Consider the following 17,038-nt stretch of genomic DNA (forward strand, 5'->3'; position numbering starts at 1 on the left):
CAGCACCAAGAAACCTAGATGCTGCCCCAAGAAACCAATATGCAGCAGTGGAACAATTGGAGAGGTGAACCACCAAAACTGCCATGGACAAATCACCAACAAACTTATATAACACTGCCACAGCCTGAAAAAAACAAAGAGCAGCCCAGTGCACAAATCTCGTGCATATGCAGGGCAGGGAAGGGGCGAACCACGATGGGTCTACACACACCAAAAAAAAAAAAAAAGCTTATGAACACTAGCACTGCTCTAAGAGAGTCGCCAATGAATTTTACTAACACCGAACAACAACTAATGAATTACCATGAGTGCATGGTCAAAACAAAGATTGGATCTGAGCAAAACACATGCCCAACAGCTTGATATTTTGGTATATGGAAGGAATTATAACATTGAATAAAAAAAAACAGCAAATCCCACAGTTTTGGACCCAATAAACTCAATAACCATTGATAAGCAGCTTCATGAAGTATCAAACAACCATTCCTCGGGTGCCGCACATAAGCAATTAAAAAAGATGAGATCTTTGGACAAAAAGAACATCACGAAAAACTCCATCAACATGTTAATAGAGGGATTTGATCATTGCTGGATGATTTCAGGTCAAAAACATTCCTGAAAGTAGCTTCATGCGCTGGCGCGTGGGGTTGGCTCTGGCAGCCTTCAAGTGGTGCGTGAGTGCGCATGGGACACTTCCTGGAGATGGGATTCCAGTGGGGGGAAGATTAGCAGTGTCTATGGGTGATTATGGTGGTGTTTTTGCAAAATCTATAGTAGAGTTTGTGTTCCTGAACTAGCAGTGTTGTGCAGGAAATTTCCAGCAATCGGTCTGACTTCTGGAAGCTGCTAAATGTTTTCTAGGGCTATAGTGTTGCTGGAAATTCTTCTATGATGGTAGACATGCAGCAGATTTTGTGTTTTAGGATTCCGTTTTGATGGTGGTGGTAACAATTAGGGTTTAGATTTCAGAATCATGCTCTGATACAATGTTGAATAATTTGGTAATGAAAGACCTGACTTCAGGATACGTCTCTCTCTCTATTTATGATATACGTCATGTGCAATACCAATGACCATGATTCCCTTACTAACTCACACTTATTACGGATAGAGCTTTAACACATAATAATAATGATAAATGACTAAATAACTATTAACAAAAGCAATGCCTATTCTGCAAAAGATTCCATTATTTTTTACCTTTATTTATTTTTGAGAGGAATTTTTGTAATGGTTGGCTGTTCCCAAATTATTTTGAGCAGCCCAAATTCTAAGTAAATTTGAAATTTAAAATTGGTATGTTGTACATGTCATTATACGATAAAAAAAGTTACTTTCAGCATGTGCGAATTGCCTGTTATAGCAGTCCAATTTATTATGCTGAACTTTTGGAATAAATGTTGGTAATAGGCAAAAACCATGAACCATACGAAATGGCTCACTATGTGCTTTATTGGTGATATTGTGCACAGTTGACCTTTTAGCAAGCTACTCTTTTGTGGAAATTTAGTTGGTTTTAATGTGCATGTGTATTGTTGGTAGGTCCTCAATGCGTGCTTTCCTGTGCAAAGGAACGTAGAGCTTTGCCTAAACAAGGGTTCACCTGTTGTCTTGCAATGGACGGGGTCAAAGTGCTTGCATCTGGTTTTGAGATGGATGAAAAGGTATTGTGCTGTGATTCTTGTTTCTGAGACAACGCTGATTGCTCTATTGTTTGTGCTATAAGTCTTTTGGTAATGGCATGATCATTTTTACTCAAAAATAGATCTTCTTTTTCACTTCCTGTTTTTCTCATTGAATATCTACCTCTCTTGCTTTCTGTCCCCTGCCCGAATGTCCATCTGTCTGCCTTCATAATTTTATGCCATTGATGATGAATCTTATGCCAATGTGTATAGTAGGTCAAGATTGAAAAGCTGGTTACTGCAATGGGAGGCATATTGCATGCTAAGGCATCTTTGGATGTTAGCTTTGTTATTGTGAAGAATGTTTTGGCTGCAAAGTACAAGGTATATGGTTTCATTGTTGTGATAATGTTTGTTATCGACCTATTCCATATCCTAATTTGTGGATAACGTAACTCTGTTTAGATACCCTCTCTCTCTCTCTCTGCGCTTGTGAGCAAGTTAATTTTGACTTTGAAAAAAATTCAAGGCTTTAATAGCACAGAAATTTTGATGCCCATGTCAATTTCAATTTTGATTTTAAAAAATGATTGAAATGAAGAGTAAAGCATGGAACTCTTTTGTTAAACTTTAGAAACTGTTCAGCAACATTTTATCTAAGAGTTTAAGCCATTAGGTTATGGGCTAACAATGTTTATCAAGCTTTAACGCTCCCCCGCACGTGCAGCCCGATTGCATGTGGAGAGATAAACAAATGATAAATAACACCCATTTCAAGGAATAAGATAATTTGTAACCCAGGACCAAGAAGTCTAGAACCCACGACCTCCTGGTACCCAGGTTTGATACCATGTTAAGCAATCACTTTCCCCTAAAAGTTTAAGTTATTAGGTTGTGGGCTGACAATGTATATTAAGATTTAACAGAAAATATTAATGGACATAATAATGCAAGAGTCAAAACTAAAATACTATGAATAAAGTACATCGAGGATGGGTGTATTGTGCATAAGATGCACTAAATGTAATATAATAATGATATTAAACATATTCAACTAACATAATTGGCATTCATAAATCGGTTAAATATTATTTATTATACAACTATAGATAATTTAGAAAGTACTCATGTTCCTTGATGTGAACATTTTTAGTTAATGTTCCTATTATTGTATTATGACAGCAATGATCTCCCAAACTTTTAAAAGTTATTTAATGATTTTAATCGTTGTTCTTGTTTCATTTAACTTGGACAGACTAGTTGTATTCACGATCACAGCTGTTTGTGCACCTATTCGTGTGCCTCTGTGTATTTACTGTTGGAGTTTAATTATTTTTGTTCTATCTCATTTGATTCGGACAAGCTAGTTTTACGTACTCAATTACTCATAGTCACTGCTGTGTTTAGCTACTAATTTGGATGAACTAGTTGTTCTCGTGGTCATCAGTATGTTTGTTTTTCTCGATTGTGAGATATGATACTAAGTTTCACTTTCAATATCCTTGTGGAGATTGGTTTAAAATTGGAACTATTAATCTGACTTGAGGTTTGGCAAGGTGGTGAGCTTGTGATGAGGCCAAAATCCACAAATTGGCTCATTGATGAAACCTTGTTTGCCCACAGCTACAATGGAGTTTAAACTTCCTACATTAATACTTGGTTGGACCTGGGGCTGGCAAGAGAAGGCAAGCTTGTGTTTTTATCTTTCGACACTTCCTTTTTTGTCTAAAGCAAATGACATTGTTTAGTGTTTGTTTATAACAACACTACAAATGAAGGGAACTTGTGAGTAGTTTTCAATGTTCATGTTTTGGTAAAAAAATACCACAAAAATCCTTTATGTGGTAATTCAATATTGAAACAAAAAAAACTTCAAAACTGCCTCTAACAATCCTCTCTCTTAAATGGCATTCTCACTCTGCACATTTTCCCTCTTTCTTTGAGGGCAGTTTTCCTTGTAATTTTTTTTTAATGGCATCCCCATTTTGCTAGTTAGTTACTATGCAGACTCTCAGTCTTTTCTGTTTTCTTTCTTTGCTTGAGATGCATGATGATGTAACTGTTTTCTATTTTTTATTCTTTTGCAGTGGGCTTTAAACATTCTAAAAAAACCAATTGTCAGTATCAGTTGGTTAAATCAATGCTGGAATGAGCATCGTGTTGTACCTCAAGAGTCATACAGGGTTCTTCCTTTTTCTGGATTGACAATTTGTGTGACAAGAATTCCAGCAGGTCAACAAAGTTTACTTAATAAATATCAACTGAAGAGAGAGATATATGCTGTCTGATGGTGATGCCAAAAATAATTTCTTTCCTGTCTAAGGGTAATATTCTTGGTTTCTTTTAGATGAGCGAAAGGAGATGGAAAAGATTATCATACAAAATGGTGGGAGATATTCTGCAGAACTAACCCGGAAGTGCACACATTTAATTTCTGATATATCCTTCACATGGATTCCAAAAGAAAAGTGTTGATTTGAATTGCATGTGCTCATTTTGTTTTCAATCCCACTTGTCTTTGTTATAAGATCATGTTGCTTGATTCATTTTGAACTTCATGATTGCCAAATATTATTGAAGTACAGAATAACATTTTTTCCCTTGACTATTCATACGCTCCGGAAGGTGACAAATATAAGGTTGCTCAAAGGTGGGGCCACATTCATATTGTTACTCGGAAATGGTTTGACCAATCAATTTCTAGAAGAGGTAATGCTTTGTGCATTAATATGTTGTTCTGTTTGAATTCATGACCTGGCAACTTTTTTCTCTTGCATTGTGAGGAATTCTGAATTATTACATCTGACATTAATTTGTGTTTTTTTTTTTTTTTATGAATAGCTTGTCTTAATGAGGACTCCTATCCTGTTCAGGGTGGTCTTACATCTTCAATCAACTCTGTAAGGGGTTCTTTGACAGCAAAGCAAAGCCAATACAAGGTTCTTGGAAATTCACAATCAGCAGCATCCTCAATGGCCACAGAATCAAATTGGCATGCTGTCCGGTCCACAGGGTTTGTGGATCCAGATTTAGAAACTACTCTCTCACAGAATGTTTCTACATATTCAGATGCTCCTACATTTATTAAAAAGGATGAGTGTGAAGTGCCTACCTTCCATCCGAAAAATGAAATGAATATTGGTGGGTGTGTTGCTGATGACTCTCAATCTGAAGACAGTGATTTGTACTTGTCAGATTGCAGAATTTCGCTTGTTGGATTTGAAGCAGCTGAAATGCGTAAGCTAGTTAATATGGTGCGTAGAGGCGGTGGCTCCCGGTTTATGTCATTGAGTGAAAAATTGACACACATAGTTGTTGGAAATCCTTCAGAGCTGTAAGTCCTGCATGGCAGAAACATAAAATGTGGTTCTTAGCTTTTCCATATGATATTTGTTCTGAAAATCTGTTCTCTCAGTTATGCTCTTGACTGTTAGAAATGTTGACATAAAAGAGTATGACACAATAATACTTTTGTCGGATAGACTTGATGGGGTTTCTTGTACATCTAAATCGTGGGCTTATATAATAATAGTAACAACAACAACAACAACAACAGCTACAAAAACAGCAGCAGCAGCAACAACACTAGTGATTACAATACTTATAAAAATAATTATTATAAAAACAATAAAAATATTAGTGACAAAAATAACAGCAGCAACAACAATAATAATTACAATTATATTATTATAAAAACAATAAAACAATAACAACAAATACAACAAGAATGACAACAATAAGAAAATTAACAATAAAAGTAAAATGTTGTTATCATTATAACTTTTGAAAGATAACAACAAATTGAAACAAAAATATAATTTATTATTATTAAAATATAAAAAATAATTATGATGCAAAAAAATGTAGAGAAATTTGAGAAAAAAGTTATGTTGAATTGAAGTCATATACTTGAAATATTAAAAATTAAATAATTCTTCATTTGGGGCATTTTTGAAAAATGATTTATTTTTCATTCCATTACTGCCACCATTGAAGAATGCCAAACAATTCAAAGGAATCAAAATTGCGATTCCTACAACAGCCATGACTACCAAATGCAGTAAGGGCATTCTAGCCGCCATTCTGTTCTTTCTTTGATTACATTTCCAGGTTGATTCTTTTCCTGCTTGAATGCCATTCTGTGAACCAAACAGGGGTTACTTTAATTGAAATTTGCCTGGGGTTTATGACTTCATATTATTTGATTTTTTGAATGGTATCTACTTGACCAAGCAGAAGGTTTCCTTAGGTATTTGAGTTAGATTGTGAATTATTGAGAGCCATTTAATTGATCAATTGAATGATTGATAAAAGTGTATCTTAGTATGTGGTCTTCTAATACATTCATTCCTGAAATAATGTAGATTTTGTTTTTTTATTCCAAGGATATGTATTATCCTGAGATAAGTGTCAACTTAGCTCTTCTTACCAGAGGCTAAAAATGATTGCACTTGTCTCTGACATGCCTCAATTGTATCCAGTGAGAAAAAGGAGCTGAGAGGCCTTGCAGCTATGGGTGTCATTCATGTGGTTCGAACCATCTGGCTTGATGATTGTGAGCGTGAAAAGAAAGAAATTCCTGTACTTCGGAGGCACATTGCTTATGACTTACTTCTTCCAAAAGGTTGCTATTGTGATAATCGTCATTTCTTTTTTATTTTTATATTTATTTTAACTTGCCTTCATGCTCGAGTAGTCATGTTGCACATATAATTAATTAATTAATTCTGTGAAGTTAGGTTCATGGTTATTGTCAGTAATTATTTGAATCTTTTATCTCTGCTTGTTTATCCTTTAATCTTACTGCACATTTCAATTGGGTAGATCCTGTTTGCTTCGGCAAAGGAGCTAGTATAGGTACAGCTGTCTTGAAAGAAGGGAAAAGCTCCACAGTTCAATCGTGCTTGCCCACTGATCAGTCCCTGGGAAGTTCTATGTCTGGTTCAGGGATCTCAATGGAGAAAAACAGCGGAAGAAAGTTGGAAATAAACACAAAGAGGGACAGCCGTCTGAATAATTCAGCTAGATATGTCCAGCAAGGCCAATCTACTGCAAGTGACAAATTTAAGGGTCAGCATGTGGGACAACCTGACTCTAGCATTCAAAATGTTAATGATAGGAAGTCATTAAGTGTATTTAAGGGAAAATTGTTCCGCTTTTCAGCTTCATTTCCTGACGATAGGGTAAGCAGTTTCTTTCGCTGGTTCCTATAAATAAGTTATTATACTTGCTGAGATATCTTGGCATTTGACAAGGTTTTGCATTATTTCAACAAGTTCAGCACTAGCAGGATCTGCATGAATAATTAGTTAGAGATACATTTGTGAGGATTTATATGTCTGTTGAGGTGCACTCATCCAGGCCCTCATTCAAATAGCTGCTTGGGACCTTAAATGCACGAGTTTGGGTAAAAAATGATAATTTTTTGAAAATTTTGGACAAATATTGAACCAGGAAAAAGATTCAAGTAGCTGTTTTGTTTGGGAACATGTTGTATGCTAGCATGTCTGATGCACCTGATACTGAATTTATGAAGCTTTGTAGATCATATTCCTTTTAGTTATTGGCTTGAAGACAACTGCATAAAGTTAGAGTTTGTTATCAATGCAGTTTGAGCGTATATAAATTAGGTATTTGATAAATAAAGGAAGGACAATTTTTTGAGTATTTGAGGATACACAAGCATTGTATATTTTACAAGTGAAGCACACATTATGCATCTAATTATAACTCAATAATCAACCAAAATGGTAACCTGATATTGAAGTTCACTACATTCTGGTCATTGGTCAAAGGTCAATGCTACTACTATAATGTATTTAAAAAATTCAATTATATGCATAAAACTGCTAGAGAATTTCCAATTACCATAGGTGTACATCAAGGACCTGCTTTGAGTCCTTATCTTTTTGCTTTGGTGATGGACCAATTGACTAGGAGTATTCAAAAGGAGGTTCCATGGTGTATGTTGTTTGCAGATGATATTGTAATAATTGACGAAACTAGGAACGGAATAGAGGCTGAGTTAGAATTATAGAGAGAAGCTTTGGAATCTAGAGGCTTTAGGATAAGTAGAAATAAAACAAAATATATGAAATGTAATTTTAGTAATGAGAGGAGGAATATTGGAGACAAAGTTAAACTTGATGATAAAGAAATAAATAGCACTTGTAGATTTCGATACCTTGGATCTATTATGCAAGATAAAGGAGAAATTGAAGATGATGTAATGCATAAAATTAAAGCAGGTTGGGTAAAATGGAGAAGTGCTTCAAGTGTGCTATGTGATCGTATAATACCCTTAAAATTGAAATGGAAGTTTTATAGGACAGCTATAAGACCAGCTATGCTATATGGATCAGAATGTTGGGCGACGAAGAAACATAAAATCCAAAAAGTAAAAGTTGCCGAGATGAGAATGCTTAGATGGATGAGTGATATAACATTGAAAGATAAATTAAGGAATGAACATATTCGTGGTAAGTTAGGTGTACCTCCTATAGAAGATAAGATAAGGGAGGGATGACTCAGATGGTATGGACACTTGCAACGTAGGCTACATAATGCACCTGTGAGGAAGAGTGACTTAGTTATTGTGGGGGGCAGTAGAAGGGGTAGGGGTAAACCTAAAATAACTTGGGAGGAGATAGTGAGTAAGAATTTAATATCCTTGAATCTATCAAAAGAAATGGTCCATGATCGCATAAATTGGCGGAAAATGATTCATATAGCCGACCCCACTTAGTGGAACTAAGGTTTGGTTTTGTTGTTGTTGTTGTAACTACTAATTGACGGTCTTGCTTAAATTCTCAGTATTTGAATAAAAGAACAGTTAAGGAGTAGATCATGACATGAAGAAGCAACAATACAACACATGCAAGTTGAACTTTAATAAGAATTAATTGCTTGTAGCGCCAAATTGAATAGTGAAACTGAAAAAGGCTTAAAGATGTCATCTTGTCATCATTATGAGAAAATGGAACACAAACTACACAATATGCACATTATATTAGGGATCTAGGAGGGCATACAATGTACACAACCTTATCTCCACATCTGGAGAGGTGTTTTTGTAACTTGAGTATGCGACTTTCTTGGTTGGGCTATGAATTGCTGATAATTATAGGGCGATCATATGCATATCAGGTGCCCCGCTTCCATTAGATACTCCTTGGATACATGTCAGATACTTCAAAAAACAAGCGAAGATAATACTTTAGTAATGTATCTTGACGTGTCCTCAATGTATCCTATACAATTTTTATCATTGGGAAGATTTATCCTATGCTTTAATGCCGATATTTTTTTTTTTTATATTCAAACAATACATTAATGTTGCATTTGGAAGGATTTGAAGCCTTGCTCATTGCAATTCTGCATTACATTTGGTATTGTTCAATTTACAGAATTCCAAATCCATGCTCAGAAACCCAGCACGAATTAATGTTTTTTACCATGAAGTTGGGCAACCACAAATATTTGCATGCTTTCTTTTCATGTGTAAATTATTTTAAATTACAAATTTTTAGATTATATAAGAAATTATCACAAGGTATGATGAAGAAATCTAGCATCCTTTAAAAATTTGTGCTTCTACTTAAATTTGTATTACTGTTAAACATTTTAATATTTTAATAATTTTTTAGAATATAGTAAATTATATATGTAAATTTACATATTTTGAACCCATCTCCACTGCATTGTATCTCTCTAAATTTTAAGAATTTCTTTTATATCTATCTACACATCCGAATCCTGTATCCATGCTTTGTAGTGTTTGGTTTTATCCATGCTTTGAATTAAAATCTCATTATTTATCATTGGTTCTTAAATTTCCAAGCATGGTCTGTATATAAGTTGTTACAACTGCACATTGGAAAACATCTTCAAGTTTCAATGTATGTTTATCTCATGCTTTGAGTGTTGAAGCCATCAACTGATCACTGAGTACTATTCTGGCTTGCAACATTTATTTCTTGATTGATGTTCTCCTTTTCCCCTTAGTTTCTCTCAAATATTTTCTCTCATTGCATGAACTACACATTACTTCATTTATAAATCTAATCTTCTTTTTGGTCTGGTTTCTAATGTATTTAATCATTATTTCTTGGGTTTCTTTCCTCACCAGAGAGCTGAAATTGTTCAATGGGTAAATCAAGGTGGAGGGCTGCTGGTGAATGATCTGGTTGTGCAGAATGTGCACTTTACTGTGGAATGCCATGGTGCGACACCCAAGTTTGCTGATGTTTCCACTAATGTGTCCAGTCACTGGATTCGATCTTGTTTGGAGGTATATTTCTGTTGTGCAAATGCTTGATTATTGGCTTTTATATTTATTCTTTATAATATACATTTATGTACTGCCTTTTTTTTTTCATTTTTTTTAAAGCACAGTTTGAGGAATTGTATTATGATCGAGCGTAAGTATAATTTTTCTATTGGCATGTGTCTTCGACTAGATTCTTTTTTTTTTTTAATTATTTTGTTTTTACAGAACAGTAGTGACCAGGGGATCGCTAATATGCTCTACCATACTCTTTTTCCAAATACACATTGACTGATATTTATTGGCAGTGCTGATTAAAACTGTGATATCTCTGTTTGTTGTCTCTCATATTTATTTTTCACACTAATTCGTGCATTGCACTGTAAATGAGGATGGCATCTTCCTGATACTGTAATGTATCAGATGATGGGTTTTGGTAATTGCATAATATTTTAGGATGTTGAAGCTCTTGTGAAGTATATTTATATGGAGGAAAAAAACCTTCTTTTAAGAATATTAGGAAATTTGCGGATGGGCTTGTCGTGGTTGTGTGACTGCTGTGAAGCCTAATCAGTTCTTTTACTTGACAGTTAAGAGTGAAAGATGGGGGCAATGACATTATGTAAAAGGTTCCTTCAATATTGAAATGGTTTTAAATAACGGCCGCGACCGTTACATAACACCGTTACGTAACGGTTTTTTGGGTTACCGATACTGTTACACACTGTGAAATCAGTGGGAAGAAAAATCACGGCTGTTACGTAAAGGCCGCTACGGCTGTTACGTAACCGCTACAGGATTGTTACACCAAAAAAATTATTTTATTTTTTACTTTTCCTTCTCACATTTTCCCTCTCATAAATCATTCTCAATATACCATGTGGCAAGAGGGGGAAAAGATTATAATGAGGATGACAATGATGCAAAATTTACTATTTCTTTTAATACTCACAAGAGATGCATTAATTTACAATTTGAAAATACTAACTTGTTAGGAAAATATTTTATTTTGATAATATTAGTAATGTGATATTTATGTTTTATATTTTTCGACTTCAACCTTCTTTTTTTCTAGCTATTTTATATTTGTATTATTCATATGTCTTGTGTGTCTAATAGATTAGTGGAGTGTTTAATGTATTTTGTTTTATTAATTAATTTAGCACACATAAGAATTTATCACAGATAAGAACAATAAGAAGTATAAATACGCACACACACGTAATTTTTCTATCAATGGTGGTTTAAAACAAATGTAAACTTGTTGCCCTTACCAAATAACTTAGTTACTCGAACTAAAGGATCCAAAATACACAAACTCTTTCCAAGAAGGGCTAAAAGCTTAAAACATGCAAGTACGCTAATATGCACAAGGTTGTGCGTGCTTCAAAAAAATTCACAGCTGTTGCACCCGCTTACCGTTATGTAACATCCGCTACTTGCGCTTCCCGTTACACCCGTTACCGTTATGTTATGCTACCCGCTACCGCGATTTAAAACCATGATATTGAATTTTAGATATTAGTGACTCTTCATGATGAAGTTTGGCTTGAATTGAAATTGACTCACCATTTGTCTCATTTGCTTTGGCTTTTTGCTGCGCTATTCTTTCTGTGGTTAATGATTTAAAATGGAAATTAAGAGGGAGAGTGTATTTTTGAATTTTTAGTTTAGGGTCCTAACTGCTAGTTACCATGTGTGCTAATATAAGCAATGTGTGGATATTTATTCATTATGTCAATGTTGTCCTTGTTTTTTTCATTTTTCATGCTAGAAATGTTGTCTGTCGATTTGCACTGCAATTTCTTATCACCACCTGATTAAAGTCTGAAATTTCCTTCTTGCAATGATTTTGTGGTGCTGTGAAATATTTATGGGTCCTGTATGCAATTGCCTAAATCTAGACTTGAAACATTTGTGTGAATTCTCCCAAGATTATATTTGTGTTTTGCAGATGAGTTGGGGCTTTAGAACAGTGATTATTATTGGGAGATTTTTCATGAACCATCTCTAGGTTGTGAATTGCATATTATTTTCTATGGAACAAGTTTTTTGATTATATTTGTGTTTTGCAGAAGATGAATTGGGACTTTAGAACAGTGATTAGTATTGGAAGATTTTTCATGAACCATCTCTGGGTTGTGAATTGCATATTATTTTCTGTGGAACAAGTTTGTTGCTTCTTTTTGGAAGAAATCACATTATTGACAAACATTTGTACCCTGGAAAATATAACTTCTTTTCCATTTTATACTTTTTGCATTGATTGAAAGTATAATTTTCTTGCCATCTCTTAGAGTACTGGTGAACTTATATATAGAATTTGTGGAAGAAGTTTGAATATCTTTGTCCATTTCACATTAATATTGTCATCATTCCTTGTTTGCAGTATGTTTCATTCCATCACCTTGATTTTCCTTTATCATTTACTTTATTAATTTTGCATAATCTTCTGTCTTCTTGCTTTGTGATGTAATACTCTTCCTGTCCACTTCCTTGCCCCCTTTAATTGGTTTTCTTCAACATCACATGCTAGGTTAAATAATCGTATTGTTTGTGTGGATTTTTTCTTGTACTTTTCCATTGACAAATTCTAATGGAATCATAATACTGCTATTGAAGGATGGATGCTTGTTGGATGTTGGTAGTCACATTCTCTATTCACCACTTCCCTGTCAAATTCCATTGCGTGGGTTTGAAAGCTTACGGTTCTGTGTTTCCCAGTATGAGGAGAAAGAGAGACTCTTGTTGAGAAATTTATGCTTTGTTCTTGGAGCTAAATTTGTGGAGAAATTAACTAGAAAGGTCACTCATTTATTATGCAAGTTCACCAGTGGGCCAAAGTATGAGGCTGCTTGTAAATGGGGTATAAAATCTGTTACAACTGAGTGGATATATGAGTGTGTCAAGCAGGTATTTCTACTCTCTCTCTCTCTCTCTCTCTGTGGGTGTTAGCATGCATACACATACATGTGATGTGTATAAAAATGTTTGTGAAGTGGACATGCCTTCACTCTGCATGTGTCTGTGTTTTGCTTATTTCACCCTCTTCTTGGGACTGATAAAACTCCATACTATACTGGCATATGGTCTATGTTGTAGAACAAAATTGTTCCTCTTAGTCCATTTTGCCCTAAAGAAGCTACTGGTCAAGACCAAGAGGCAGGATTATGTACTGTGAGCCAGTATCCTACACAAGCTGCTCGAATCTTATCTAGCGATGATCCATCCCAGCTTCTGAGTCAATCTCAAAACCCAAGGAGCACAGAACCACAAGTGATTGATAGTAGAAGTAATAGCTTTAAGGAAGAGGCGAGAAGGCCTAGTTCCTACAGTAAAAGAGCGAGGCTTTTGGAAAATGACTGTCAGAAGGATCTACTCCAATCTGGGGAAAATCACTGTGATTCTTTATGCAGGATGAATTCCACAAGAAACAGCATATTGGAAGATACAACAAAAGTTTCTCCAGTTGTTCCTGATGTTGCTTCTGCAATAGAGGATTTGTTAGAGCAGACAAGTAAGGTAAAAAAAATCGTGATTCTTTATCTGCCGTACTGATGTGCAGGTTAATCTGTTGACTTATTATTATTATTATTATTATTATTATTAATATTTTTGTATGATTTCCACTTAAGATTCAAGATTTGAAGTTACCAGAAAGGACTCGGTGCGATAAAAGTGTATCCTTATATTCTCCTTATATTTTATGGTTTAACTTTTTGTACCTAAAGCCACTATTTTTTATTATTTGGTTTCAATTTCTTAATGATAAAACAGCTTTCATCATCTGATTGTTCAATCCTTGGTCAAGATCATGTTGAACCTCATCCTGCCTTTGTGTCATCTAATCATTGGCAAAACAGGTGATCCCTTTTTCTTGTTATTTATTTAATACGTTGCTTATTATTATTATTTTCTTGTTAAATTTGTTTCATTTGGTCAGCATTTGTGCCGTCATAGTTGTTGACACCCATTATACGATAGTAATCTGGCCTTATAGCATTGACAGTGGATAATGTATGAGATTAATCAGACTGAAGTAGTGGATTTTATGGCAGCATGATTACTGCTTTTTATAGGAACCTGTTTTCAGAGGTAGATGTGGGTTGGTAGGTAAGAATAATAACTCTACTTTGATCATGCTCATGCTCATGCCTAAAAGAGATTGTGCTATAAGAGTCAAGGATTTTAGGCCTGTTAACAGGTTGGCTCCAGTGGTAGTGGATACCATTTCCCACAAGCAGAGTGCGTTTGTTGGTGATAGGAAGATTCTAGATGCAACATTGATAGTGTGTGAGGTGGTTGGAGATGCAGTTAGAAGAAAAAAAGGGGTTTTTGTTTTGAAATTGGACTTTGAACAGAGTAGTCAAAGGCATGCCTAGGTGTGAGGCGCACTGAGGTGATGAGGTTTGTGCCTCATGGAATTGAGGTGAGGCGACCTTTAAGAGGCGGAGTGAGGGGCACCGAGGTGCAATGTGCAGTGAGGCATGCCTCACGCATGTTTATGTTGTACTTTGTTTTTGTTTTTGTTTCTCTCTTGATCTCAAGCCATTTTTTATTTTTCTTTATTTTTTTTCTGTTTTTATGGAATTTCTGCCACTTTTTCCTGAGTTACCTGCTCAGCTGCTCTCAGCCTTCTTTCTTTTCTTCTTCTTCTTTTTGACCTGCTGTGCTGCTCTCAGTCAGAGCTACAAACCCCATTTTTGAACTTTGCTGTCATTTTTTTGGTCAGAATTTCTGCTCCTTTTTCCTGAAATTTCTGTTCTGCTGCTGCTCGGTCTTCTTCTTTCTTCTTCTTAACTGGTCTGCTACTCTGAGCCCCTTCTTTGATATATTGTATTTTTTTCCCTTTTTCTTTTCCTTTTTTGCTGTTTTATTTGAAAACTAAAGCTTTTTTTTTTCTCCTGAAAGCATTTCTTTTTATTTGCATTTTTGTTCTGTTTTATGGAATTTCTGGCATCTCGTTATAGCTCTACTGCTGCTGTTTTGCTGTTTTGTTTTGTTTTGTTTATTTTTTTTTTTTGTTTTTTGTTTTTTTTTGTTTTTGGGTTTTCCAGATGCTTATTGCTGCTTTTATTTTGTGGAACTTATGGCATGAGCATCGTCTATTATTGAAAATTTGTGTTCTAGTATTCATTTTTATGTTCTTGTATTGAATATTTTTATATTTTAAAATTTAAATAGTAGTGCTAGTGTGTTTACAATCAAGAACCATTATTTAGGGTATTACAGACAATTGCTAAGACCCTTAGACTCGCGCCTTCACCTTGTGCTTCATGCCTAGGCTCTAGGTACCTTTTGCAGCTCAGTGCACCTCGCGCCTCTGAAGACCATGAATTTGAAAAACCCTATGATTGGGTTAGGTGGGTTCTTGGATAGAGTTGTGGACAAAAAGGTTTTTGAGGTGAGATGGGGAAATGGATTCGTGGATCAGTAATAGTTTTCTCATTGTGAATGGTGAGCCTAAGTCCTGGTTTCAAGCTTCCAAGGGTCATAGACAGGGATATCCTCTTTCCCCTTTTCTTTTTACTATTATGGGAGATGCCTTGAGTAGGATGATTGATAGAGGAGTTGACACAGGTTTGGTGAAGGAATTAAGGTGGGACTGAAAATTTGTCCATATTGATGATATTATTCTCTTTCTTTTGGAGGATACGGGCAGCTTCTGCAATGTGCTAACTATTTTGCAGGTGTTTGAAAAAAGTGTTGAGGTTAAGAATTAATTTTCTGAAGTGATATTGTGGGAATAGGTATTGATTCGGGTAATTTTGCTGGGTTAGTAAGTTGTGCCATTCTGAGTTGGCCTATTACCTATTTAGGTGTCCCTCTATGAGATTATCCTATTGCTGATTTATTTTGGGCCCCAGTTTTTGAGAGAGCTGCTTGGAGGTTGATGGGGTGGAAAGTAGCAGTCTCCACTTTAGGGGTTGTGTTACTCTTACCCATGCATTTCTGTTCTCCGTTATCTATCCTTCTGTAGAATTCCAGTGAGAGTGATGCAGAGATTAGAGAAGTTGATGAGAGATCTTTTGTGGTTGGGAGTAGGTGATTGGGATAGAGACAATCTTGTAGGTTGCATGACTGTGAGTAGGTCGAAAAGTGAGAGAGGTTGGGTCTAGGCAATTTGGTGTCTAAGAACATCTCCTTGGTGGAGAACTGTTTTTGTTGCTTTCCTTCAGAACCTAGTTAATTTGTGGTAAGTTTGGACTTCAACAAAATGGTGGGATGGAAAAATGGGAGTTAATATCACTTACTTGAGAGTTGAGTCCTTGGAAATTTGTGTCTCATATTTATCATTCCTTTCTTTCCTAATGTCGATACAACTTGGCCATGGGGAGAGAATCTGTTCTGGAGGACCATTGGCTTGGGGAGGTGCACTGTGGCTCAAGGTGCTGTGCAGCATGCCTCATGCATGTTTAACTCATACACTGTTTTTATGTTACCTCCTCTTTTCGTTGCTCTGCCAACTCCCTCCCTCCCTCCCCCCTCTCCCTTTCCCCTTTTTTTGTTGTCTTTTGCTTTTTTTTTTTTGGGACAATTTCTGGTTCTTTTTTTTTCCTGAGATTTCTGTTATACTACTTTCTGTCATTTTTCTATTCTTCTTTTCCTCCTCCTTTTGGATGTGGACTGCTTTGCTGCTATCAGTCAGAGCTGCTCTGAGCTTCCTTTTGGATTTTTTCCCCCACCCTCAACCCTTTATTTGGCTAATGTGCCTTTTTTCTCTCTTTGGAAGCATTATTTTTTCTTGACATTTATGGTTGTGTTACCTGGAGTTTTTTACACTGTATCCTCTTTTTTGGAATTTTGTCAGTCAGAGCTGCTCTGCTGCTGCTGCCCTTTTTTTTTTGGTTTCACGCTGCTTATTTTTGCTTCTATTTTAAGGAATTTATGGCATGAACATTGCATATTATTGGAAATTTATACTATAGTATTCATTTATGTTCCAGTATTGAATATTTTGATATATTAAAATTTCAAATGTTAGTTCTAATGTATTTACAATAAAAAAATCCATTATATAGGGAATTTCAGACAATATAAATTTGTGTCTCACCTTCATGGAGTGCATGCCTATGCCTCGCGCCTAAGCTTTAAGTGCCCTTTGCGCCTCAATGCACCTTGCACCTTTGACTACAATGTGTTCCGT

At 35.4% G+C, this 17,038-nt stretch overlaps 1 protein-coding gene across 5 annotated transcripts in view; it reads left to right on the plus strand.

The window, feature by feature from the left end:
* Nucleotides 1-17,038, plus strand: part of LOC131162454 (uncharacterized) — a 34,164-nt gene that overhangs the window by 5,787 nt on the left and 11,339 nt on the right. For 3 of the 5 annotated variants that reach the window (XM_058118942.1, XM_058118943.1, XM_058118945.1), the window contains exons 3-15: nucleotides 1,543-1,664; nucleotides 1,902-2,009; nucleotides 3,713-3,857; nucleotides 3,973-4,064; nucleotides 4,241-4,334; nucleotides 4,467-4,959; nucleotides 6,107-6,249; nucleotides 6,450-6,808; nucleotides 9,754-9,915; nucleotides 12,514-12,804; nucleotides 12,994-13,413; nucleotides 13,527-13,571; nucleotides 13,669-13,754. In XM_058118942.1, the coding sequence (XP_057974925.1) occupies nucleotides 1,543-1,664; nucleotides 1,902-2,009; nucleotides 3,713-3,857; nucleotides 3,973-4,064; nucleotides 4,241-4,334; nucleotides 4,467-4,959; nucleotides 6,107-6,249; nucleotides 6,450-6,808; nucleotides 9,754-9,915; nucleotides 12,514-12,804; nucleotides 12,994-13,413; nucleotides 13,527-13,571; nucleotides 13,669-13,754 (2,560 nt within the window). Of the gene's footprint in view, nucleotides 1-1,542; nucleotides 1,665-1,898; nucleotides 2,010-3,712; nucleotides 3,858-3,972; nucleotides 4,065-4,240; nucleotides 4,335-4,466; nucleotides 4,960-6,106; nucleotides 6,250-6,449; nucleotides 6,809-9,753; nucleotides 9,916-12,513; nucleotides 12,805-12,993; nucleotides 13,414-13,526; nucleotides 13,572-13,668; nucleotides 13,755-17,038 lie in introns of those variants that run through there. The other 2 variants (XM_058118944.1, XM_058118946.1) reach the window with 2 other exon arrangements.

The sequence above is a fragment of the Malania oleifera genome, chromosome 8 (genome assembly GCF_029873635.1).
Source record: "Malania oleifera isolate guangnan ecotype guangnan chromosome 8, ASM2987363v1, whole genome shotgun sequence".
Taxonomy (NCBI): Eukaryota; Viridiplantae; Streptophyta; class Magnoliopsida; order Santalales; family Ximeniaceae; genus Malania; species Malania oleifera.